Source organism: Ammospiza caudacuta, chromosome 26 (assembly GCF_027887145.1).
Source record: "Ammospiza caudacuta isolate bAmmCau1 chromosome 26, bAmmCau1.pri, whole genome shotgun sequence".
Taxonomy (NCBI): domain Eukaryota; kingdom Metazoa; phylum Chordata; class Aves; order Passeriformes; family Passerellidae; genus Ammospiza; species Ammospiza caudacuta.
Genome location: NC_080618.1, coordinates 5,590,850 through 5,616,160, shown reverse-complemented (window position 1 = coordinate 5,616,160; position 25,311 = coordinate 5,590,850). Strand labels below are relative to the sequence as shown.

At 47.0% G+C, this 25,311-nt stretch overlaps 2 protein-coding genes across 2 annotated transcripts in view; both read left to right on the top strand.

The window, feature by feature from the left end:
* Window positions 1-17,042, top strand: part of NSD3 (nuclear receptor binding SET domain protein 3) — a 38,133-nt gene extending 21,091 nt beyond the window's left edge. The window contains exons 13-24 of the mRNA XM_058820134.1: window positions 282-479; window positions 1,724-1,894; window positions 4,281-4,430; window positions 7,486-7,642; window positions 8,110-8,312; window positions 8,744-8,856; window positions 9,995-10,264; window positions 11,615-11,731; window positions 11,831-11,972; window positions 12,326-12,432; window positions 12,759-12,963; window positions 13,447-17,042. Coding sequence (XP_058676117.1) covers window positions 282-479; window positions 1,724-1,894; window positions 4,281-4,430; window positions 7,486-7,642; window positions 8,110-8,312; window positions 8,744-8,856; window positions 9,995-10,264; window positions 11,615-11,731; window positions 11,831-11,972; window positions 12,326-12,432; window positions 12,759-12,963; window positions 13,447-13,688 — 2,075 coding nt within the window. The 3' untranslated portion in view covers window positions 13,689-17,042. The remainder of the gene's footprint in view (window positions 1-281; window positions 480-1,723; window positions 1,895-4,280; window positions 4,431-7,485; window positions 7,643-8,109; window positions 8,313-8,743; window positions 8,857-9,994; window positions 10,265-11,614; window positions 11,732-11,830; window positions 11,973-12,325; window positions 12,433-12,758; window positions 12,964-13,446) is intronic.
* A 1,998-nt stretch (window positions 17,043-19,040) lies between these two features.
* Window positions 19,041-24,987, top strand: PLPP5 (phospholipid phosphatase 5). Its single transcript, XM_058820247.1, has 7 exons — window positions 19,041-19,135; window positions 19,215-19,323; window positions 20,799-20,889; window positions 20,999-21,062; window positions 22,371-22,495; window positions 23,902-24,072; window positions 24,379-24,987. Exons 1-7 carry the CDS (start codon window positions 19,074-19,076, stop codon window positions 24,546-24,548), a joined length of 792 nt encoding a protein of 263 aa, XP_058676230.1. The 5' UTR covers window positions 19,041-19,073; the 3' UTR covers window positions 24,549-24,987.
* The last annotated feature ends 324 nt before the right edge of the window (window positions 24,988-25,311 follow it).

The window sequence follows — 25,311 nt, the reverse complement described above, 5'->3', positions numbered from 1 at the left end:
CCCCATGCCCTCCATCTTGCTTCCATCCACAACATACTAAAAATCCCAAAACCTAAATTTCTCACCAAGTTATACACCTACACTACTCTCTATAATCTATTTCACACTTTTGTGGATTCTGGTCTATCTTGAAGTCTGGGAAAGTTTCTTCATGAATGAGGGTCAAAGTCAGTGCTGCACTGGGGGTCAGGGCAGACAGGGAAATATTCGCTGTGGTGCCCTGGGTTTCCACATCAGAGTTTGCTTTTACAATTGGCATTCCTTATTCCTTCTCTTCCAAGGAGAGCACACGTGCTTTTCCTGCAAGCAGCCTGGCAAGGACGTGAAGCGCTGCTCTGTCAGCACCTGTGGGAAGTTCTACCACGAGTCCTGCGTGCGCAAGTTTGCCACGGCCCTGTTCGAGTCGCGCGGCTTCCGCTGCCCGCAGCACTGCTGCACCGCCTGCTCCATGGACAAGGACATGCACAAAGCCAGCAAAGGTGAGGCTAGCCGCAGAAATGTGCCCTCCATTGACAAAATTATCCTTTGTCCCCTTGGAGGAGTGATAAAACTATTCTTTGACCACTTAAAAAGGGAGTTAGCCCAGAAGTTCGCTCCTCAGTTAGGTGAAGACATCTCATAGAGACCTGGAGGACTTCACCTCAAACTTAAGGATAGCTAATTGCACAAGAAGCCAAAAAGTCTTGTATAGGAGTGTGCTTCTTGTTGACAGAGTGACAAAACTCTCCTTTGTCCCCTCAAAAAGGAAATAAGCCCAGAAGTTTCTCTCCTCAGTTAGGTAGAAAGATATCTGGTAGGACCTGGAGGACTTCACCTCAAACTTAAGGATAGCCAATTGCACAGAAGCCAAAAAGTCCTGCCTGAGCAATTTACTAGAAAAATAAGAGAACAAGGAAACTAATTGCTTTTGTGAGGTGTTTTACCACAGGTGTCTTGCACCTGTGTGGTGTTTGTGAGGGTCCCCAGGACAAGGTGAGAGATGAAAATCTGACTCCATATTCTCAGAAGGCTGATATGATATGATATTGAAGAATACTATACTAAAACTATACTAAAGAAAGAGAGAAAGGGTACAGACAGAAGGCTTAACAAGAATGATAATGAAAAACTGGTGACTGACCCCTCAGTCAGACACAGCTGATAGTGATTGGTCATTAAGTAAAAAGTGCAATAAGAAGGTTTGTTACAAGAATGTGAACATCAGAAGGCTTGGAAGAACAGGGCAACAGGTTTAATGGAAGCCAGGGGTTCACAGTACTAGGCCAAAGAATGTTGATTTTTGAAGACAATTTGTAATGGCCTTGTGAACAATTATTTTTCAAGGAAGAAGATCCTCTTAGAAATGAACTAAAATGTTTAAAGCAAACAAACAGCCTCTGGAATGATGGAAGATTTTCTTAACAATTTTAAAGCGAAAGTTAAGGGGTAATATTTTGAAACTTTCTTTAGAAAAAAGATGTAGCTGTTTCCTTTTTTTACACCATTGGAATAGACCCAGCCTTGCCTGTGTCCTGTCCTGACCTGAGCATTGGTTGGTACAAACACTTTTTCTGCTGACCTACTTCACGGCAGCTGCTCAGCTCTACTCACAGCTCTGCTGTCTCTGAAGCCTGCATCTTGCAGCTTTCCCAAAAGCCTCTAATTTTGTAGATTCCCACAGTCCCCAGTGGTGTTTTCCAGCTGGCTGGCTGGTGCTAGCCCTGGGTGTGTTTTGTGTTTCCAGGTCGCATGGCGAGATGTCTGCGCTGCCCCGTGGCCTATCACTCTGGAGACGGCTGCATCGCTGCAGGAAGCTTGTTTGTGTCATCCCACATCCTCATCTGTAGTAACCATTCCAAAAGGACTCACTCCTCATCAGCTGTAAATGTAGGCTTTTGTTTCGTTTGTGCAAGAGGTGAGACACTTGGTTTATAGTTCTATAGTTTACAGTTGTCAATTATAGTTTGTAGTTGTCATTTGTGTAGTTTAGTTGTAAAAATAGTGTTTCGTGAGGAACTCCTCCCTTAGGGCTTGCTGGGGTTAAATGCTGCCTGGGATTTTTTATGTAATTTAATTTAATTTTATTTTGGTCAGCAGTTCTCATGAGATTCAGCTTGCTGTGTTGGTCCATTTGATAGCCAGAAGCAGCACCAGGCACTCAGGCCCACTTGTTCTGCCTGTAAAGAAGGGAAAAGCAGATCCCAGTCCCCCCATTCCAGCCTTTTCATGCTGAGAATGCTGTGTTGTTAATCACTATATTAAGCAGAAGGAGATTCTTTCACTGCTACAGATTTACAACTAAGTTTTAAGGCTAAAAGGTGGGATTTACTCATGAACTAGAATAACTCCATTTATAACTGCCTTCACATTTGAGAACTTTGAAAGAAAACCTTTAGCAGTACTGTACGAGCAGGTTTCATGCTGAGCTTTTCCATGTGTCAAAGTTCTTTTTTTTTCTTTTTGACTTTTTTTTCCCACTTGTTACTTTTATGGTTCTTCAGTCACCAGAGTTCTGCCAGAGAGCAGCTTAAAAAATGTTGTTGCAGCAGTTACCTTGGTCTCAAGATTCGAAAGTACCATTATTCTCTTGGAATATTATTAATGTGTACTTTCTACAGAATGCCAGCAGTTTATATTGGATGTGGTCTCTGCAGCCCTTTTGAGAGTCACTAATAGGGAAATGAAAGTGAGCTGGATTCTGAAGTTACTTGTTTTCATTTGTGTTCATTCAGGTGGAAGTTTAGTTTGGCTTTAGGAATAATTCCACGTCTCAAGAAATGCAGAAGGAATTTTTCATGCCTTTTTTTTTTTTCTTCTTTCCACTTTACATTTGTTTAATAGTTCTCTTTATACCTGAATCTGGCTCCATCAGAGATGCAACTGCACAAGTCTGGATTTTCTCCTGGCAATCTAAGCAACCTCTTGTGCCCTGACAGATAGAATTCCCTGTCCTGTGTATTCCCCAGATCTTAATTAGGAGAACTTGAACAGTTCCAAACCATTGCCACTGCCTAAATCTTCTGTGTCTTAGAGCAGCTCTGTACTTGTTCCTCTAGAACATTCTTGTGGGGCTTTTGTCCACCAGGCCTGGCTGGAATCAGGAGTGAAAGCACTGAGCCACCTGCTCAGAAAGAAACAGGGAACTGAGCACTTCAGAAATCCTTGGACATCTCTATGAGAATTTAATTAGTGCTGATTTAATTAGTGTTAGTTGCTATCAGAAGCAGAGACTTTGTGTTTAGATGCAGTTACTGAAGTGAGAAATGTAGATGAGAGACAATCTATCAGATATACAAACTTACTTTGAAATACAAGATATTTGAAGACCTCTTATTCAGCACGCTGCAATAACTACAGTCAGCATGGTGCAGTTCATGTGTAGATTCCCTTGTTTTAGGAATCCTCCCAGTGATGCATGTCCAGGTGGGCTGACCCCAATCTTCTTACAGCAGTGCTTTGGGCACCATCCAAGAGTTTCTGTCCAGCCCTCAGGGGAAGAATTGGGGGTTCTCTTGGTAGCTCATCTTTCCTGTTTCTTTGGGGCTCAGCTGCTCTGCTCTTGCCATGAGTTACTGGCCAAGTGCTTCTCTCTGCAGCTCTGGGCTCTCAGCTGGGCTGCCTGGATCTTTAGACAACAAGGAAAAGCTTTTCTTGAGAATTGCAAAGGCCTGGGGTGGAGTTGTGTAGGGAACTGAGTGCTGGACTGTTCTGGAGCAGCCCTGGGAGGGCTGGGTGGGGCAGCTTCACCATCTAGGGCAGAACCTCCATCTGTGCTTCCCCCTTGGTGCCTTGCAGAACACTGACCTCCTCCTTGCTTTCCAGCACAATTACAGGGGCAAAACACTTCTGTAGGCAAGATCTCAGGGATAGGCTTGTAGGGAGTGGGACAGTGAGTTCTCATTCCTAATTTCTGTTCCATCTGTAGCCCCAGTGCTCAGAGCACAGCCCAGCTGCAGGAACCATCACCCCAGGTCTGCAGAGGAGCTTCCTTTTGCCCTGTGGGCAGGAGAGGGGATCCCATGGATTCAAACATTATTGCTTTTCTTGTGCTTGTCTAGAAGGGTAAAAAAACAATTGAAATTCCACTTCATTGCAAGATTTTCCAGTTAAGTTTGAGTCTCTCCAGCACAACCTCTTTGTTAGCGCAGACACTTTGTCAGACTTTCCTTTTTCTTCATTTTATCCTTTTTTTCATTCCCACATACTGCATTAGAGGTGTTCATTGGGTGTATTTGGTTTTTCCTTCATGGAATCATGGGTACTTTCATTGCAACTCATCTCTTTCTGTTTGTTTCGTATAGGGCTGGTAGTGCAGGACCATTCAGACCCCCTGTTCAGTTCCTATGCCTATAAGTCCCACTACCTACTGAATGAGTCAAATCGTGCTGAGTTGATGAAATTACCTATGATTCCTCCTCCTTCGTCAGCTTCCAAAAAGAAATGTGAGAAAGGTAACCAAAATAGTTTCTTTCTCTTTAATTTACTTTCGCTTTTTTTCTATTTTTTCTCTCTAAATCAACGGAGAAATGTCTGCTTGTCCCCTGACACTGACTGCTTTCAGTGACCTTCACTCATGGTTTTTGTGAGCCTGTGTTCATGTTGTTGGCAGTTTTTAATTTTTATTTTTTTAATTATAAAAGGGCTTAAAATAATTGCTGTCACTAAATTCTCCTTGGAAGAGATTTGGTCACTCTGTCTGGCCTGGGCTGTTCCAGGTTCAGGGAGCTGTTGGCACAGCAATATGAAGAGGAGGCAGATGGATGTTGATGTTGTTGCAGTTCAGTATTTACCTGGATGATGTAAAACACTTCTTAAAGGGATTGGAAGCAGAGGGGGATGTGCTGTTTCAGACCTTGTGCAGGTCCTGAGAGAGGAGAGAGGGTGTTTGGGGCTGGACAAGGGTGGGTGCTGTGTCCTTGCGGAGAGCAGGAGGGCAGGGAGGTTTGACTTGAGTGTGCCCCATGGGCCTCATGTCCCACCTTCAGCACTGAGCCTGAGTGCCCCATCCTGTCCCCTCCCATGGGGATGGGTCCTTGCCACAGCCAGGATGGGACCCTGCAGCTCAGGGACCCCTCCTGCTGCCGAGGGGACTGAGGGGCAATTCCTGGTGCTGCGCCGAGGGGACTGAGGCTGTCTGGGTCCCTGCAGGGCAGTTCCTGGTCCTGAAGCTCTCCAGATCCCTGGGGGCAGTTTCTGGTGCCAAGAGGGCTGAGGGGCAGTTCCTGCTGCTGAGGGGACTGAGGCTCTCCAGATCCCTGCAGAGCAGTTCCTGGTGCCAAGGGGACTGAGGAGCAGTTCCGGGTGCCAAGGGGGTGAAGCTCTCCAGATCCCTTCAGGGCAGTTCCTGCCCCTGAGGGGACTGAGGCTGTCTGGTTCCCTGGGGGCAGTTCCTGCTTCCAAGGGGGTGAGGGGCAGTTCCTGGTGCTGAGGGATGGAGGGGCAGTTCCTGCTGCCAAGGGTACTGAGGCTCTCAAGATCCCTCTGGGGCAGTTCCTGCTGCTGAGGGATGGAGGGGCAGTTCCTGCTGCCAAGGGTACTGAGGCTCTCAAGATCCCTGGGGGCAGTTCCTGCTGCTGAGGGATGGAGGGGCAGTTCCTGCTGCCAAGGGTACTGAGGCTCTCAAGATCCCTGGGGGCAGTTCCTGCTGCTGAGGCTCTCCAGATCCCTCTGGGGCAGTTCCTGCTGCTGAGGCTCTCCAGATCCCTCTGGGGCAGTTCCTGCTGCTGAGGTTCTCCAGATCCCTCTGGGGCAGTTCCTGCTGCTGAGGCTCTCCAGATCCCTCTGGGGCAGTTCCTGCTGCTGAAGGACTGAGGCTCTCCAGATCTCTACAGGGCAGTTCCTGGTGCCAAGGGGGTGAAGCTCTCCACATCCCTGGGGACAGTTCCTGGTGCCAAGGGGACCGAGGAGCAGTTCCTGGTGCCAGGGGGGTGAAGCTCTCCAGGTCCCTGGGGCAGTTCCTGCTGCTGAGGCTCTCCAGATCCCTGCAGGGCAGTGCCAAGGGGACTGAGGCTCCCCGGAGCCCTGTGGGGCAGTTGCTGCTGTCTGTGTGCAATGCTCAGCTCTGGTGTTTCATTCCCCACAGAACTTTGGTTCCCCGGAGCGTTCAGAGCTGGTGCCCCATTTCCCAGCCCAAGTTAGGTCGCTGTCAGCATTGTGAGATCAATGGCTTGCAGTAGTCCTGTAATTCCTCAAAACAAGAATTATTTTGAGCCCTGTGCTTAGCTTGAGCCATATCTGCCTAATGCATCCCGAGAGCCATGCTGGGTTTTTTCTTGCTTAGCATTGACAGTTTTGTGTTTGATTTTGTTTGATTTTTTGCATCTCTTGGCATTTTCTCATCTTGGATAATGTTTCAGTGATTTGTCTGTATTTCCTCTGAAATTACATTTGCAAAAAATACTTCAAAAATTTCACTGTGGGTTTGGGAGCTCTGGAGGATCCGTGTGACTGGATTTTACTGGTTTTAGCAGAGGAAATACAGTGTTGGTCATGCAACTGAATTGTTTAAGGAATGCTTATTGTAATATGCAATGATCAATTAATGCAGTGATATTTTGGCAAGTCTATAGGTGAACAAGATTTTCTGATAAAGGTTTGAAAGTGACTATTCACACTTCTTTTGATACTGTGATTGAAAATTGGTTTGAATACTCTCAAATATCTCCCAGATTTTCCATCTGGGAGACAAAATCTTGTTAATTTTTAAATATATATACATATAAGAACGTGTATATATATTTTATATACCTACATGTATAAAATATTACAGTATGTGTAATGTCATCTTCCATGAGCTGCTTTGCTGAGGGTGGCTTAGAGATGTGCTGTGGCTCTCCACATATAACACATTGTCCAAAATGTGAGCCAACCAAAATAACTTTTGCCCAAATTAGTGTCAACTTCAGAAATTCATGTGAACCCCAGTGCTGAGGTTCCCTCTGTGCACCAGGAATTTTTGGGATGGGGACAACTCATGTGTGTCTCATTCTGCTTTATGTACTGGGCTTATCCTGGTAAACTTTTTGTGGAATAAACACATTTATTACAACTCCTTTTCCTGTCCTTGCAGCAGAAAAGTATTGATCAACCTATAGGCTGTGGGGTTGGTGCTCGCTGATGATTGCTGGGGATTCAGTCAGAGCAATGTTGATTGAAAAGGATTCTTGAAAAATGTGGAGTTTTGTGGTTGCTTTGGCCATCACCAGAGCACTAAAAACTGCTAGCACTGTTCCCAGCTGCAGTGCTTCCCTTGGCAATGGTGCTCCTCCTGCCAGCTCACCTCATGTTTGAATCCTCACCTGCTTTTTTGTCTGATGCAGTCCCAGCTTAGATGAAACCCTGCACAGTCCTTTTTAACCAACATTGTTAAGCTTGACTTGATCCCTTTCTTTTGCCGTTTTTCTGTGGGAAATCTGGAGCGGATGATCTAAAATAAATATCAATTACTGTGCACGGGGGGGAGCAATCCTGACTTCTACAAACCAAGCAGGGCTTCTTTGTTTCAAGGTGGCAAACTGTTGTGCTGTGAGTCGTGCCCAGCTTCCTTCCACCCCGAGTGTCTGAGCATAGAAATGCCTGAGGGCTGCTGGAATTGCAATGACTGTAAAGCTGGCAAGAAGCTGCGGTACAAGCAGATCGTTTGGGTCAAGCTTGGGAATTACAGGCAAGTTCAACTTTTGGATGTTTTAATGCACTCTGGAATTGCAAGAAGATAAAGCAGCTCAGTCATCATGAGCAAGAGTTAGAAATGCAGTAATTCCTCTGTTTGGGGTCAGACATGGATGAAATGTGATGCTGCAGCTTCTGCTGGGCTCTGGATTGCACCACCTTTGCTCTGCAGAGCGTGGTCAGGATGTGGGAAAGCAGGGGCTGCCAGAGCCCAGCTGTCCTTGCTGGTATTTGCTTTAGTCAGCTGCAGCAATACAGGTGTTTGCAGGTGATCCTGAAACCCACTCTCAGGCCATGGATATGCTTAGAAGTCTTTCCCAAAATTTGGAGTAACATCGCTTGTGTTTTGCGCCTGCAGCCTCCCGGGAAAGGAAAACTGGCTTTGATTTCTCAGTCCCATAGGGAAACTGGGAAGCTCTGCTTCAGGGAACTTACATTCTTCTTTTCTCTCCTACTCTGCAGGTGGTGGCCAGCAGAGATCTGCAATCCCAGGTCTGTGCCTCTCAACATACAGGGCCTCAAACATGATATCGGGGACTTCCCAGTATTTTTCTTTGGTTCACATGACTACTATTGGGTACACCAGGGCAGAGTTTTCCCTTATGTTGAAGGAGATAAAAGCTTTGCTGAGGGGCAAACTAGTATTAACAAGACCTTCAAGAAAGGTAAAATCAAACAAAGTTTATAGTGGTTTATGACAAAAATTCCACGTGTTTGTGTCTCCATCACCACTTAACCTGCATGGGAATATTATGTGACTAGTGTTCTGTGTTCACGTGAAATCCAAGCATTGTGTTGATCCCTTGACTGCAGATAAAAATGTGTTGAAGTGCCTACTCATTGTGTGTTGTTGTGGGCCAGTTCAGTGCTTCCACAGTGGGGGAATGTTGAGATGGATCTTGGGCTCTGCTGCATGGGATCATTGTTCAGTATGTTGGTACCTGCTGATAAATTCATGATAAATTGCAATAACTAATTTTAACTTGTCTTTCTGTTAATGAAGTTCTGTTCCTAGTCTTAAAAAAATAGATAGATGTACATATTTGATTAGCAGCAACTGGGACTGATTGCTTTCTATTCTGAATTCCTTGCACAGCACTTGAAGAAGCAGCAAAGCGTTTCCAGGAACTGAAAGCACAAAGAGAAAGCAAAGAGGCATTGGAAATTGAAAGGAATTCAAGGAAGCCTCCGCCCTATAAACACATTAAAGTGAGTTGGCCTCTTTCTATTTTATTTTTATTCTGTGTGTGAGGAAGTTGCCCTGTGCATGAGTAAGGATGCCTAGAGAAGTTGTGGCAGTGTTCCAGGGTGGGTTGGGTGGGGATCAGAGCAACCTGGTCTAGTGGAAGGTGTCCCTGCCCATGGCAGGGGTTGGGGTGGATATTCTTTAAGATCCCTTCCAACTCACACTGTTCTGTAATTCTAAGTTATCTACCTACACCAAGGTGTTCAGCCTAAGGAAATTCACGTAAATAATTTTGCTGTTCTTTTCACTAATCTCTTGTTGTGTTTTACAGTACCCTAAAACACAGAATAAAATTATTTTTTACAGAATAAAGCACAGAATAAAATAATTTTTCTTTGCATTTTGGTGTCAGTTGTTGACTCTGTGTTCCCAGTGTGTTGCCTTCATGCCTTGTTTTGCTCTTTTCTCCCCAGTCCAACAAGGTGATCGGGAAGGTGCAGATCCATGTGGCCGACTGGAAACACAGAATAAAACACAGAATAAAATAATTTTTTACAGAATGAAATAATTTTTCTTTGCCTTTTCATATCAGTTGTTGACTCAGTGTTCCCAATGCATTGCCTTCATGCCTTGTTGTGCCCCTTTCTCCCCAGTCCAACAAGGCGATCACGAAGGCGCAGATCCAGGTGGCCGACTGAATACACAGAATAAAATAATTTTTTACAGAATAAAATAATTTTTCTTTGCCTTTTTGTATCGTTTGTTGACTCTATGTCCCCAGTGCATTGCCTTCATGCCTTGTTGTGCCCTTTTCTCCCCAGTCCAACAAGGTGATCGGCAAGGTGCAGATCCAGGTTGCCAATTGGAAACACAGAATAAAATATTTTTTTACAGAATAAAAGACAGAATAAAATTATTTTTCTTTGCCTTTTCATGTCATTTGTTGACTCTGTGTTCCCAGTGCATTGCCTTCATCCCTTGCTCTGCCCTTTGCTGCCTAGTCCTACAAGGTGATTGGGAAGGTGCAGATCCAGGTGGCCGACCGGAAACACAGAATAAAACACAGAATAAAATAATTTTCCTTTGCCTTTTCATGTCATTTGTTGACTCTGTGTCCCCAGTGCATTGCCTTCATGCCTTGTTGTGCCCTTTTCTCCCCAGTCCAACAAGGTGATCGGCAAGGTGCAGATCCAGGTTGCCGACCTGTCGGAGATCCCCCGCTGTAACTGCAAGCCCTCAGACGAGAACCCGTGTGGGCTGGAGTCAGAGTGCCTCAACAGGATGCTGCAGTACGAGTGCCACCCTCAGGTGTGCCCAGCTGGGGAGCGCTGCCAGAACCAGTGCTTCACCAAGAGGCTCTACCCCGATGCTGAGATCATCAAAACCGAGCGCCGCGGTTGGGGCCTGCGCACCAAGAGGAGCATCAAAAAGGTATGGGGTTGTATTTGCTGAAAAATCTTCTTTGCCCAGGATTTTTCTGCTGAGAAGTCTCAGAAAATAAGTATTTCTTTGGAATGTGGTCTATGATTGGTTCCATGTGAATTGTGTTGACTTGAAGACCAATCCCAGTCCAGCTGTGTTGGGACTCTGGTCTGTCATGGGATTTTATTGTTCATTCTTGTTGTAGCCTTCTGTTATCTCCTTTTTCTTTCTTTAGTATAGTTTTAGAATATAATATAATATAGTATAGTATAATACATCATAGTATAATATAATTTATTATTATCAACCTTCTAAGAACTTTAAGTCAAATTCTCATCTCTCACCTCATCCTGGAGACCTCACAACACAACAACCGCAACAAAGGGAGGAATGATGAATCTGACTCCATGTTCTAATTTATTATTTTATTATCTATATTATATTTAAAAATACTAAATTAAACTATACTAAGAATACAGAAAGGATACGGACAGAAGGCTAAAAGATAATAATTGCAACTCGTGACTCTCTACCCAGAGTCTGACACAGCTTGGCCCCAGTTGGCCAAGAAGTCAAAAACAATTCACATGAAACCAATGAAACAATCTCCAAACACATTGCAAAGCAGCAAAACACAAGAGAAGCAAATGAGATAATATTGTTTTCATTTTTCTCTGAGGCTTCTCAGCTTCTCAGGAGCAAAGTCCTGGGCAAAGAGATTTTTCCAGAAAATATGACAGTGACAGTACAGTGAGCCAGGACAGGGCTGTGGCAGCCATCAGGGTGGGTATGGGTGAAAGCATTGCACTCTGCACTGTCACAGTCAAATTTTCTGGAAAAATCCCTTCCAGTCATATTTTCTGGAAAAAGCAGGCCATACTTTTAAACACAGGGTTTAGCCATTAGTTTTATTAAATTCAGAACTTTTAAAATCTGTGTTTCATGAAAATTGTGCTACTGCAAATGTTCTGAGCTTATTGACTACTAAAGTCCTAATAAAAGTGAAGTATATATTGAAAATACTTACTGTAACAGTTCCTGTTTCCTGAGGAGTCCATGAATATTGTCACATTGTCCTCTTTGAAAGAAAGTGAGAAGGTTGAAAGGGTTTTATAGACCTGACAACTGTTTTGTGTACTGAATGCAGGATCAGGGCTGCCTTTTATTCTGCCTGGGTGTAATTCTAGGACAGCAATTACCTGGTGCATGTATTCACACTGTGCCTGCCAGACCAGTAAAGTGTAACACTTTCTGTGATGATCAGAGTCTTATTTTATAAGAAATGCTTTTTTCTGTGCTGCTTCCCTTTATGATTGTGCTTAGGATGCAGAGATGACTTACTTTTGTTCTTGTTTGCAGGGTGAATTTGTGAATGAATATGTTGGGGAGCTGATTGATGAGGAGGAGTGCCGGCTGCGGATCAAACGTGCTCACGAGAACAGTGTCACCAATTTTTATATGCTGACTGTAACCAAGGTGAATATTGTGTCTTGTTTGATAGCAAATATCACTCAGCAGCAGGAAAACTCTTTGCTTTGTAAGCACTAAACACATTTTTTGTCTTTTTCCTTGAAGGACCGAATAATAGATGCTGGCCCAAAGGGGAACTACTCTCGTTTTATGAACCATAGTTGTAACCCAAACTGTGAAACACAGAAGTGGACAGTGAATGGTGACATTAGAGTTGGACTGTTTGCTCTTTGTGACATTCCTGCAGGTAAAAGCATGGCTTTATTTGGCATGTTTGCTTTTGTCTTGCAGTGGCCAAGTTCCTCACTTGGGATCATGGCTTTTTCTTTGAAGTTATTAATACCAGTGAAGTATTTAGGAACTTTTCATTCATTGGTGTGGAGATGATACTTCAGATGCCATTTTTAGCAGGGGTCTCGTGGTAATAAATGCTAATGAAATGTCATTGTCACAGGCCTGTCTTCCCTCAGTGTCCATGTGGGTGAATTGTTTTTCTTTAAATTTCAGGAATGGAATTAACATTCAGTTACAGCCTGGATTGCCTGGGCAGTGGCAGGACTGAGTGTCCACGTGGGTGAATTGTTTTTCTTTACATTTCAGGAATGGAATTAACATTCAATTACAACCTGGATTGTCTGGGCAATGGCAGGACCGAGTGTCACTGCGGAGCAGAGAACTGCAGCGGCTTCCTGGGAGTGCGGCCCAAGGTACATGGCTGGAACTGGAGCTTCCCCTCCCAAACCCAGAGATTCTCTAGGGCAAAGAGGGGTTGGATTTATTTCAAAATATTTATTTATTTAGCATAATACTTTCTACCCTTAAAAGTCTCCAAAGATTCTATAGTCTGCCCTGCCATGCTGTTGTATCTGGCAGGAAGTTAATTCAGAAACATCTGAATGAGCACTTCTGGCTTTTAGAGCTTAAAAACTATTTTAAATTGGTCTCATTTAAGAAGAATTCATGCAAATAATAGCCCAAAATTTACTTGAATGCTGGGGGTTTATAAATGACTCTGTTATTTTCGCCTTCTCAGACAGCATTTGCATCGGCAAATGAAGAGAAGGTGAAAAACGCAAAACTAAAGCAGAAGAAACGGAAAATAAAAACAGAGCAGAAGCAGATGCATGAAGATAACTGTTTCCAGTGTGGAGATGGGGGAGAGCTGGTCATGTGTGATAAGAAGGACTGTCCCAAAGCATACCACCTCCTATGCCTTAACCTGACTCAACCACCTTTCGGTAAGAACAGTGGCTCCTCCTGCTCAGCTTCTCCTTCCTGCTACAAGGCAGTGTTGGAGATGAAATGCAGCATGTAAATAAAATACAGTGTTCACTTACATTAAATGCAGTATTCATTTGCACTGAGTGCACCAAATTTGCTTTTGCAATACCACTCACTTTTAGCAGTACATCAGGTGACTGTTCCTAAATGGAGCTGGTGGGCAGAGGCTTTGTCATACATTTAATGTTGCTCTTGTTCCTCTCCTTGAATCAATCAAACTTCCTCTTAATTTGATTGAAACACAAGCATCATCTTTTTGTCTAAAAAATGCAGAACAGAACTGTGTTCAGTCAGATTGTTGTACATGAGAAGCAGAAGTAGTGGCTAATTTTTCTGAACTTTGTTTGCATTCATGTGAGCATGGAGTGAGGATTAAAGGCCAGCGCTGTCTCCGAAGTGCACTAATTCCAGCTCCTTTCTCTCTCTCCTCCCCACCTCAGGAAAGTGGGAATGTCCATGGCATCAGTGTGACATCTGTAGCAATCCTGCCGTGTCCTTCTGTGAGTTTTGCCCCCACTCCTTCTGCAAGGATCACGAGAAGGGAGCCCTGGTGCCGTCGGCGCTGGACGGCCGCCTCTGCTGCTCTGCCCACGACCCCAAATCTCCTGTGGCACCCGAGTACTGGAGCAAGATCAAGTGCAAATTGGAAGCACAGAACGCTGTGGAAGAGGCAAAGGAGTGAATTTGGTTAAGAACAAACATGGGAGGGGAGAAGAGGGGCAGCAGGCGATGAACTCGGAGTTTGCAGCGCCACACTCGGCTTTGTCCTCGGAGCCGTCGCGTGTGAGCTGGAATGGGACCATTGAGCTGAGCGAGAAGGACCAGGCAGTGGTGTTTGGTTTTTATTGTTTGGTCTTTCTTTTACCCTTGAATGTGCTACAGCAGCTCTTACTGTTGGAAACCAGGAGCGTCTTGGCCTTTGAAGAAAACCGTAAACCTTTTGACAGTGAAAAGAATATTCTGTTTAAAATAATGTTCTTTGAGTGTAGAAAGCAAAGCATAGCCACATATTTATTTATTTAATTTTGAAAGGGTGTTGAAGATCTGGCTTTGATCAGTCATCGTGTCTTTAAAAACAAAACAGCGAAGCCAACGTAACTTTTGTGTCTAGTTTATGGAAAGAGCAAAGCCTGTCCCCTCTGTAACACTGAGATGCCAAACAGACAGGTGTGGGTGTCAGACCAGGTGGCTCTGCAATGCCTCTGTTCCACTACTTATTGGTAAAGGCATTGGAGAAGGTAGGTTGTCTCTCATGTTTACTTCTGAATATTATTGTGAAGCTTTTCCTGTGAGAAACCAGGTGTGTGACTTCTGGGAAGTGCTCGTAACACAAGGTCTGGCAGTGAGGAAGAAATGGTGGTGCCTTGCTCCAGAGCTGTCTTGGACAGCAAAAATTCAGAGTGTAATTGCACAGTGGTCATTTCTGTATTCCACATATATTTTGGAAACCTCTCCCAGGCAGGAGAGGCTCCCAGCCTCAATCAGAGCTGGAGGCAGTCCTGCCAGTGGCTTCCTCACCTGGTTTGGTGGCAGTTCCTGAGTGATTCTTCAGTCCTGCCTTCTCAGGCTCCCCTTGGCTTCAGGGAGACTTGGCCACGTGAGGGACCTGACCCATGTGCATGTTGGTTTTAATGGAGTGTTAATATTTTTTTGTTGAGAGAGATCTTTTAACTTTAACCTTCATTGTTAATGGAGCTGAGGAACATCTCAGCACTTCCTCAGTGAACAGGGTATTTTGTGTCTGGGTAAGGGGCCATATCCCAGCAGCCAGCTGATGCCTCTGGAGATGGTTCTGTCTTGGATTTCCTCTGTTAATCAGAGAGACAGACTCCTTCAGTGAGGCTTTCAAGGTGGCTTAGGTTGCCTCTTGCTCCAGAATATTTTTAGAAAACCTATATTCCTCCATTTTTTGTGCAAGGAGCCACAGGGCACTGGTGTCCCCAGGCTGGAGCTAGTTTTGGTGACTCTTCCCCCCTCAGCCCACAATCTCACCAAGCACTGTCCCTCCCCTGCCCTGGTACAGTGAGTACTTCTGCCTTGTGTGCTGATAACAGCTACTCCCTGCCAGCCTCTGCTCGTGGGTACTGAAAATAATCAAATCTTGCTGGCATCTGAGCCTTGGAATTAAGAACCTTGTCTCTGGAAAACTGCTTACACAAACCTGTGGGAACACAGAGACTTCTCAGATCAAGAAAAAAATCTGTGTGGAATTTAGACCGTGTCTTGCCTCTGCCTCGTGTCCTCCTCATCCTCACACTGGTGTGCAGGGGGAGTTTTTTGTGTGTGCAATCAGTGATGGATACACTACAGTCCCTGAGCAGCTGCCCACGCCTCCCTTGGGGTGCCAGACCCCACAGGTGCTGGGGCACACCTGGGCCAGCAGCTTTGGGACCCCTAAAGCACTTCCTGCTGTGGGCCATGCTCCAGCCAGGGTCCAACACTAACCCTGCTGGATTTTGGTATTTTTAAAGAAAAAAAAATAAGGTACAAAAAGGATTTTATTTTTCTTAACGTTTTGTGTGAGAATTGTCTCTTTTTATGCTCTTATTGAGGATGTTTAACCTTCTCAGAAATTCCAAACACAGCTCTTGCTACCATGTCTGTAAGGCCTGAGGTGTTCACTTTATATTCTTTGTTAGGCTTGATAATGTTCAGTGATTTTCTCTGAAGTCAGAGCATTCTGATATTGCAGCTATCAGCTGATATATATATATATATGTATAAAAATATATATATATATGTATAAAAATATGTATTTATATATATCAGATATGTTGCTGGTACTGTGCTGCTGTGTGAGTGCCCCAGCCTGCTCCATTTATTGTGTCCATGGTGACCTGCTGAGCAGGTGTGGCAGCACCAGGACACCTTGGGAGCACTGGACAGGTGGCACAAACTGTCAGTGGCCACCCTGGCAGTGCCACAGTGCTGTGCCCAGGGCACAGAAGGCTTTAAACTCCTCAAACGCTGTGATGGAGCCTGCTGCTCCTCCTGTGTGTTGGTTCACTTTGTGTTCAGACTTCTTAGAGATGCTCCTTTTTTCCACCAAAAAGTGATTCATAGCAGCTGGGCTTGGACTCAGGAGGGAAAACAGGAGAGGTTGTTTAGTTTGTGAACAAAACTCTGAACTGAAGAGAAGGTGAGTCTTTCAAAAAGCTTTAACATTGAGAACAACCCAGTTCAGAGGATCTTGGTGACTGTTCTGAGTGCCAGGCTCAGATGCTAAAATGTACATTTCAACCACATCTTTGTAAGCTGAGTATCCAGAATGCAGTTGCTTAGTGCAGCTCCTTTGTAAGGAAAATATTGCACAGCTGTTCTGATGGATTGGCCTCAGCAGAGTGGGAGGCAGCTGCTGAATTCATTTGTGTGGGCTCCAAAATAAGGAATCTTGGATAGTTGGGTCATTTCATGCTGAGACCTAGGGGAAATCCACAGCACTGGTAATTTTGGTGGAGAATTGCAGTGTGCTGTCCCAGCACATTGTTTTTCCTTCATGGGCACACAGTGACACGTTTTTCACCTATTTTCTTGTTACATTTTTGGGGTGGCCCCACACTTCTGGTGACCTCCTGCCTCCATCTCTGGCACCTGGGCATTGCCTGAGCTGCCCTGCCCAGGGAACAGAGTTTGTGGTTTATTGGAGCTTCTTCTCTGCAGCTGCACCTGTGGCCAGATGAATTTAGAAGCAAAATTCCACAATTCTGTGATTCCAGTGATGCAGGGGCTGGTTCCACCATTCCTGAACACATTGTGCAAGCATTAGCTGTTGTAGCTGTCAGATTATTGTATAGACTTGTCCTGTCCATAGGCTGTTGAAGCTCAGGAAGGAAATTTCATGAGCAAATCACCTTCTCTTGGTCACCACATGGTCTTGAAGAATCAGTTCAAATGGAGTAATAGGGCTGGAATGTGGATTTTTGGCCTTTCTTCTTAAAAAAAAAACCCTTCTTTTATCTTAATTTCAGGATAGAACGGGAAAGACAACAATTACTAGACATAACTATCAATGAGCATAAAATCTGTATATATTGAAACTTTACAGAATTATGTGGGAGGGGAAGGGGGGAGGGTGGGATGGGGGTGTCCGACGCTGGTACGGAGAAGTCACTTTAACATGGAAACCTCTGCCTCATTGAATTCAGGGTTTAATGTACTTGAAGCTCTGCGGTTCCTTTTACAGCTTTTTTTTATTTATACATTATTTTTTTTTTTTGTATACTGCATTGAAAAATGTCCTTGACTTCCCCCCAAATTCCTTGCTGCTCCTGCTGTGCAGTGGATCCATGGCAGACAGGAGGGTTTGGGAGGTTTGTGCTCACCAGGTGTTGCGTGGGAGATGCTGACCTTGGAGCAGTGCTGTCCCTTTGCTTCCCATCCCCATCAGCTTTCCCCACCATTTCTCTTTGTGTAGCAAAAACATTTGCACTTAAGATACACTCCTACACGTTGGATGTATTCCCAGTGTTGTTCTGAGGGAAAAAGGAGGAAGAGAAAAAGGCAAAAACAGGAAGAAAAGAAAGGATGTTCCCTGTAATACTGTATTTCCCAGTGAGCAGCTCAGGTCTGTGTTCCCCTGGGGAGCTGGGGAGCTGGAACTGTGCTTTGTGTAGGGGATTTCTGTGCTTAATGTGAATAAAAAAGGGAAAACATGTGTGAATTTGCCAAAGCCATTTACCACTCCCTGTGCCCCGAGGCTGTGCCACCACCAGCTCCAGGGACAGGCAGCTGCCTGGGGTCCCTCTGGGGGGATCTGGATCTGGAGGTGCCAGCTGCATGGGGGTTCCTCTGGAGATGCCAGCTGCATGGGGGTCCCTCTAGGGGGATCTGGATCTGAATCTGGAGATGCCAGCTGCCTGGGGTCCCTCTGAGATGCCATCTGCATGGGTTCCTCTGAGATGCCAGCTGCCTGGGGTGCCTCTGGAGATCTCAGCTGCCTGGGGTCCCTCTGGAGAGCTCAGCTGCCTGGGGTCCCTCTGGAGAACTCAGCTGCCTCTGGAGATGCCACTGTTTGTAAGTTCAGTGGGTTCTTGCCTGGGGTCCCACCTTGGAGCTCTCTCTCGCTTTTGGGTCATAACCAGGCTGGACGAACCCCTACACTCCCTGTTCCAGGTGGATCTGTATCTCATTTTGGTGTCACTTTTCCACCAAGCCCCCAGGGTGATCCTGTCCCATCTGAGCCAGGGGTTGGGGGTTGCATTTGGGGTGCTCTGAGGACCCCAGCCCGTCTGTCTCCACACCAGTGATGTTGCACAACGCAGATCCCCGCGGATCCGTCTCCATCCCCACGTGCTCTGTAAGATGGACCTTTGTAGAGTCGTTCTTTCTGTAGACTTTGTTTATCTGTAACAAACTTTGTAGATTCTGTGAAATGTTATTTTAAGGAAATCACTCGAGTCTTTAAGCAAAGCGTCGATATTCACCGGAGTTGGTTTGGAAGAGTTTTTGGACGCAGATTCAGCCCTGGCACTACGAGGAGTGTCTGATTCCACGGGGCATTACTGTATCATGACTTGATGTTGCCGCATAGACTTTGAGATATCCAATATTTTGGGGGGTTTGTGTTGGCCTCTGTCCTCTTGCATAGTGTGAAGCCTGTAAAGCTGGTTCCCTGTACATAGATAGCTCCTGTCCTCTAGGTAGAGCGTATCGAGACTTGCCTGTAATATTTTAGCTTCTTACTGACTGTGTGTGATGGTAGAACATATAATTTTTGTACATTCTATTTACTGAGATGTTGCCTTTTTTTTTTTTTTTTATTTTACAAATACTCTGGAATTCAGATGTGGGTTTTGGTTTGGTTTTTTTTGTTTGTTTGTTTGTTTTTTTCCCTTTACTTTTCCATGAGGAAAAATTTTTAATGACATTCCACCGATCTGAAAAAAATTTTTTTTGGTTGTTTTTTTTTTTTTTCTTTTTTTTTTTTTTTTTTTGCTTGAGGTTGACTTCAATAAATCGTTCTGAATGTTCCAATGATGAGATGACTCAGTTCCGTCTGCGGGGCGGGGCGGGACGCGGGGAGGGATAACGGGACTCGCCGCGCTCCGCTCCGAGCCGGGCCGTGGCCATGCGGAGATCGGAGCTGGCTCTCGATGCCGGGCTGCGGGTGCTGCTCCTCGCCACCTTCGGGTGGGTGCGGGACCCCCGCCCAGCCCTGCCCAGCCCTGCCCGGCCCTTCCCCGCCGCTCATTCGCTCGTCTCCTTGCAGGATCATGGAGTTCCTGCCGCCCTTCCAGCGCGTGGTGCAGCCTGAGGAGATGTGGCTCTACAAACATCCCTACGTGGAAGCGGATCACGTCCCCACGGTCTTCATGTTTGTGAGTTTAGCGGGTTCTTGACGTGGTTTGGGTCGGAAGGGAGGTTAAAGGATCGTGTTGTCCCTCCCTCCCCCTCCCAGCAGACCGAGCCTACAATAATCTGTGAATAGTTCCGGGGATGGGGCATCCACAGCTTCTCTGGGCAGCCTGTGCCGGTGTTTTCTGCATTTACTTGGATTTATTCTCGAATTGCCAGCTCTCCTTTTAAAACAAAGCTGCTGGCTAAAAGCTTGTACTGCAATACAGGCTCGTACCTGGAGCTCCTAGTGCACGTTGCAGAAAGTGCAGGATATCGCATCCATGTGGATAAATGGCTGCGGGGAGGGGCTGCGAGGATGGATGGAGCCGGGCTCTGCTCAGTGGGGCGAGAGGCTCAAGCTGGAACATTTCCACCTGCACAGGAGGAGGAACTTTGCTGTGTGGGTCACTGAGCAGTGACACAGGCTGCCCAGACAGAGGGAGTCTCCTTAGCTGGAGATACTCCTAATCCACCTGGACACAGTCCCGGGTGATGTGGACCCTGAGCAGGATGGTCCCCAGTGATCCCTTTCTACCCTTTCTGTGAGATTAATACCAACCAGGCTGAACACACAGTGATTTTTGTCATATTTTGAGGCTTTACCATCCATTGCTCTTGGGATTTGAAGTTCATAAACTGATCAGGACTTTGCACTGCTGTCCATAATCCACTCCACGTCTCACTTAGCGGGTGTGTGGAAGATAGCATAGCTCTTGCTATCAGGGCATGTTTTCCTTGCAAGCAGCTATTTATAGCAGGGATTTATCATTTTATTGTCAAATGTTTTCCTAATGGTTCTAGGCTTGTTTAGAAGAGTTTGACTAAGTCTGTGTTGGAGTTCTAGGAGAGAGCAGTGTGTCAGAGGGATTGATTTGCCACTGGTGTGAGGTGAATGGCTGTTGGTAAATCCAGGTGGGGTTTCCTGCAAGAGGTGGCTGCTAAACATTAAGGACAAAACCTTGGGGTAGCATTTGAAACAGGCAGTGTAAATGTGTAAAGCAGGACGTGTGCCAGGTGGGAGCAGACTCCATGGGAGCCTGGCAGCGCTGAGGATGTCCCGGGGTGCAATCCCCCAGGGCAGAGATGGGGATGATGAGAACTGCCTGCTCTGAATCAGCAGCTGCCGAGGTTTTGCTGACAGAGCGAGGGTGCTGCTGACTGAGCGCTAATGCTGGGGCTTGCAGGGAGGGCAGAGCTGAGGTGCTGTGCCTGGGGACGCCCCCAGCAAGCAGCCAGAGCAGCACTCTGCCAGAAGAGCTGTCTGAGAACCAAAGGATGTGCTGGGCTCATCAGGGCCTGCTGCAAATCCAGCTGGAGGGGTTGTGTTCTGGTTGCAGAGGACAGATTGCTGCTGGGCTTTGGGGAAGTGCACTCAGAGTCTTGAGTAAGTGCTCTTGGGTTCTGATGAGAACTTAAACCTGCTTCACTGACCTAAAATTCTGCCTGTGTCGTGCAGTTCATCGCATTTCTGTCTCCCTTGTTGCTCATCCTCCTGGCGAGGCTGTGCATGGGCGCTGACCACGAGGACACGAGGGAAGCCTGCCTTGGTGAGCTCCTCCTTGTTCAGGGAAAGGCAGCCTGAGCCCTGCCCGTGCCTGAACAGGCTGCACTCTCAGGTGGGGACAGTGCTGATGTGACCCTTCTGCTCTCTCTCAGCTGCCAGCCTTGCTCTTGCCCTGAACGGGGTTTTCACAAACGCCCTGAAGCTCGTGGTGGGGAGGTGAGGACTGGCTGCTTCCCAGCGCTGTGGGGGAGGCAGCTCTGCTGTGGGAACGTTGGAAGGAGCTGGGGTTGTTTATCCTGGAGAAGAGGAGGCTCAGAGGTGCCCTTATTGCTCTCTGCAACTTCCTGAAGGGAGGTTGTGGACAGGTGGGGTTGGTCTCTGACAGAACCAGAGGACACAGCCTCAAGCTATGGCAGGGGAGGTGTCACAGAATCCCAGAACCACAGAATCCCAGAATCCCAGAATGATGAGGTTGGAAGAGACCTCTGAGATCATTGAGTCCAACCTGTGCCCTGACACCTCACCCAGACCATAGCACCCAGTGCCATGTCCAGGCTTTTTTTAAACACATCCAGAGATGGTGATTCCAACACCTCCCTGGGAAGAGCATTCTAGTACTTTATTAATCTTTTGATGAAAATTTTCTTCCTAATATCCAACCTATTGGTCTCTTCCACCAGGCAGCACTGACAGAACCAGAGGTCACAGTCTCCAGCTACGTCAGGGAAGGTATAGGTTGGATATTAGGAAGAAATTTTTCACCAAAAGAATAATAAAGCACTGGAATGCTCTTCCCAGGGAGGTGTTGGAATCACCATCTCTGGGTGTGTTTAAAAAAAGCCTGGACATGGCACTGGGTGCTATGGTCTGGTTGGATGTCAGGGCACAGGTTGGACTGGATGATCTCAGAGGTCTCTTCCAACCCCAGCATTCTGGGATTCTGGGATAGCCACATCAGGGCCAGGAGCTGAACTTGGACATGCTCAGCCTGGAAAGAATGTGGGTTTTTTCCTAGCTGCAAAAACAATTTAGAAATAGAAAAACCACTGTGTGGAGACCCTGGGGTGGCGTGGGGGGGGCATTCCATGGTCTAGGGAGACACAAGAAGCTTCCCTCAAAAAGCTGTTAGACCCCATTGGCTCCTTCCCCTGTTCCTATGTCTGTTCCTGTGTCCCTGAGCCACTGATCAGCCCTCACCTTTGTGAAAGCAGGGGCAGTAGGGAGAAAGCTGCAGGGTGCTTTGTGTGTGTGGGGGTGCTGGGACCTGAACATCTCACCGTGGGTATTATTTGCATAATATCCACACATAAAACATCTGTGGATCTTATGCAAAAATCCTTTTTGCTTCCTTACCCTGGACTATGCCAGCTGCAACTCACACTGCTCCAACACTGGGCAGCTGAGCCATCACTCCGATGGGCTCACTTGGGCACAGGCTGGGGAGGATGGCATTGGCACAAGCTGCTCCCTGGGTGCAGGGAGTGCCCACACAGGAGGGCCCTGAGCTGCACTTCCCTGTCCCAGGCCGCGACCCGACTTCTTCCACCGCTGCTTCCCCGACGGCCGCGCCAACGCGGAGCTGCTGTGCACGGGGGACGCCCGCAGGGTGAGCGAGGGCAGGAAGAGCTTCCCCAGCGGCCACGCGTCCTGTGAGTGCCACACAGGGTCTGTCCCTTCCTGCCACAGCTCTGGGCACCTTGGGTTTGTTTTCCTGCGCCCCACAGCTTTGGCTTGTAGTTATGATAGTCTCTGAAAAATCCTTTCCGTAGGGTTTGTTCTCCTGCGCCCCACAGCTTTGGCTTGTAGTTATGATAGTCTCTGAAAAATCCTTTCCGTAGGGTTTGTTCTCCTGAGAGGCCTCAGGAACAAAATGTAAGCAATGGTTACCTGCTGCTGTGGAATGCAACAGGTGCAGCTGTGATTGGGCTCATGTGGTTGTTTCTGATTAATGGCCAATCACAGCCCAGCTGGCTCAGACTCTCTGTCCGAGCCACAAACCTTTGTTATCATCCCTTCTTACTCTATTCTTAGCCAGCCTTCTGATGAAATCCTTTCTTCTATTCTTTTAGTATAGTTTTAATATAATATATACCATAAAATAATAAATCAAACCTTCTGATGCTCATCTCTTCCCTCATCCTCAGACCCCTGTGAACATTGGCTGAGTTCTGAGAGGAATTCAGGTTTCCCTGTGCAAAGCAATGGGGTGAGAAATGCAGTCCAAAGCTGTCTGCAACCCAGGAGGAGGGATGTGTGCCAGGGAGCAGCTTCTAGGATCCATCACTGCTGTAGGAGCAATGGGGGTAGGATGGTCAGGACAGATGGAGACATCTCTGCAGCCAGGTGGTGGAATTTGGGGTTTATTGCAAAGGGCCTGGGTGCAGGGCCCTGCTGGGAGCTGCCAGGCACAGCTCAGAGCAGGCCTGAGAGAAGAGAGGGGTAGAGAGAGTGAGAAAGAGAGAGAGGATGAGAGAGTAAAAGGGGTAAGAGGGTGAAGTTCCCATTCCAACACAGTAAATCTTCTTCTGTGTTGAATATTCTCATTCTCACTAACCAATCTAGTGCAAGATACAAATCCTACAGCATTTCCATACAGCCTATAAGAATCATTACATTACCATCCTGTGTTACATTTTAAACCCTAAAAACTCCTCTTTGGGCCCTTCTGCCAAGCTGTAGGGTCTGCTCTGAGCCTTGGAGCTGTCTGCAAGCAGAGGGTGTTGTTCCATCAAAAAGGGGATCACCTTCAGCCAGCCACACCATTGTTTTCCAGTTGTTCAGTAACTGAGGGATCTCAAAGCTTGCTTTCATTTCAATCTCACTTATAGTTTCCATATTCTTCAAATCTTTTGCCAGGCAATCATATTGATAAGGCTTTCCTGTTCCATCTTCCCCAGCACACTCCCAGCTGGTTTTCCCTTGGCTCACAGGACAGACAGACACCACTCACAGGGACAGACAGACACCACTCACAACCCTTTCCCTGCAGCAGGGTCAGGGTCTGGCAGCAAAACCTGGAGCTATTCTGACCCAACATTGTTCTGTTCTCTTCCAGTTGCCTTTGCTGGCCTTGCCTTCTCTGCCTTCTACCTGGCAGGGAAGCTGCACAGCTTCGTCCCAGGCCGGGGGGGCCGGGCCCTGCGCTTCTGTGCCTTCCTCCTGCCCCTCTTCCTCGCCACCCTCATCGCCGTGTCCCGCACCTGCGACTACAAACACCACTGGGAAGGTGGGTGAGCATCTCCTGGTGCACCTGAACAGGGCTCCAGGTGCACCAGCCATGGGGGCTTTTGGTGCCACAGAAATGTTCAGACCCCCAGCAGCAACTTGGGGTTTGTTTTTTCACTCCTCCAGTGGCAATTTTGCTGCCACCTGCAGGGAAATGGTTTGGAAATCCATACCAAGCTTGGGTTTACAGCTAAATCGAGTTATGGATCTAGCAGAAAAGCTGCTGCTGAGGAATTGATCATGAGGAATTGCTCACAAGGCTTGGGAGGGTGAAGGGCTGTTAACTTTGCTCTGGTCTCACCCACAGATGTGTTGGCTGGCTCAGCGATGGGTTTGCTGCTGGCATACCTGTGCTACAGGCAGTACTACCCTGCCCTGACAGACACCACGTGCCACAAACCATCTCTGGCCAAGCCCAAAGCGCTGCCAGGGCACGAGGAGAAGCCTCCAGCTCCCAGCTTCCACATGAACATTTAGTGCCAGGCTCTGTCTGCCTCTCCCTGCATGCCAGGGCAGGGTGAGGCTGGGGGAGGCTGCTCAGGAGCAGTGAGGATGCAGCCCTGGGCAGGTGTTCCCTGCTGAGCTGGTGAGTTCCCTGCCCTGGCCCTTGTGTTGCTGCATTTCATTGGATTTTTAGGCCACCCCTTCTTCAGGCCCACTGTGAAATGAGGGGGGCACTCAAGGTGCCAACCTGCACAGAGACAGTTGGGTGTGAAGGTCCTGAACACAACTGGGAAAATGGCACAGCCCAGGGTGCCCAGTCTGGTGGAAGCTCTTGTGTCCAGCCCAGGAACCATTGGCCACCTCTCTGCAGTCCAGCTGAGCTGTCCCAGCCCTTCTCCTGGGAAATGAAGCGCAGGACCTGCCAACTTTGAGCTTTTCTAATGTCCCAAATAAAGGAGTTTAATTTTTGTAATGACCCGTGGTACTAAAACTTTTGTTTCAAGGTTTGGGTTGTTGCTTTATAAACCATTTCCTCTGGTGTCTATGGGGTTTCTATGGGTGCTCTTTGCTTGCAGCTTTAGTAGTTTCAAGGAAATGACAGCAAAAAATGGAATGGTGCCTGGGAGCATCCCTGATTTCCCCAGTCTGTCTCAGAGAAGGAAGGGCTGAGTGCTGCTGAGACCCAGAGATCAAAGCTCCTCTGGGAGCAGCTGTTTGTCCCTGGTCCCTTCCAAGACAGATTTCAGGTGTGTGTTCATGCAAACAGCACAGGTGAGGCTGCAGCAGAGCAAGGCAG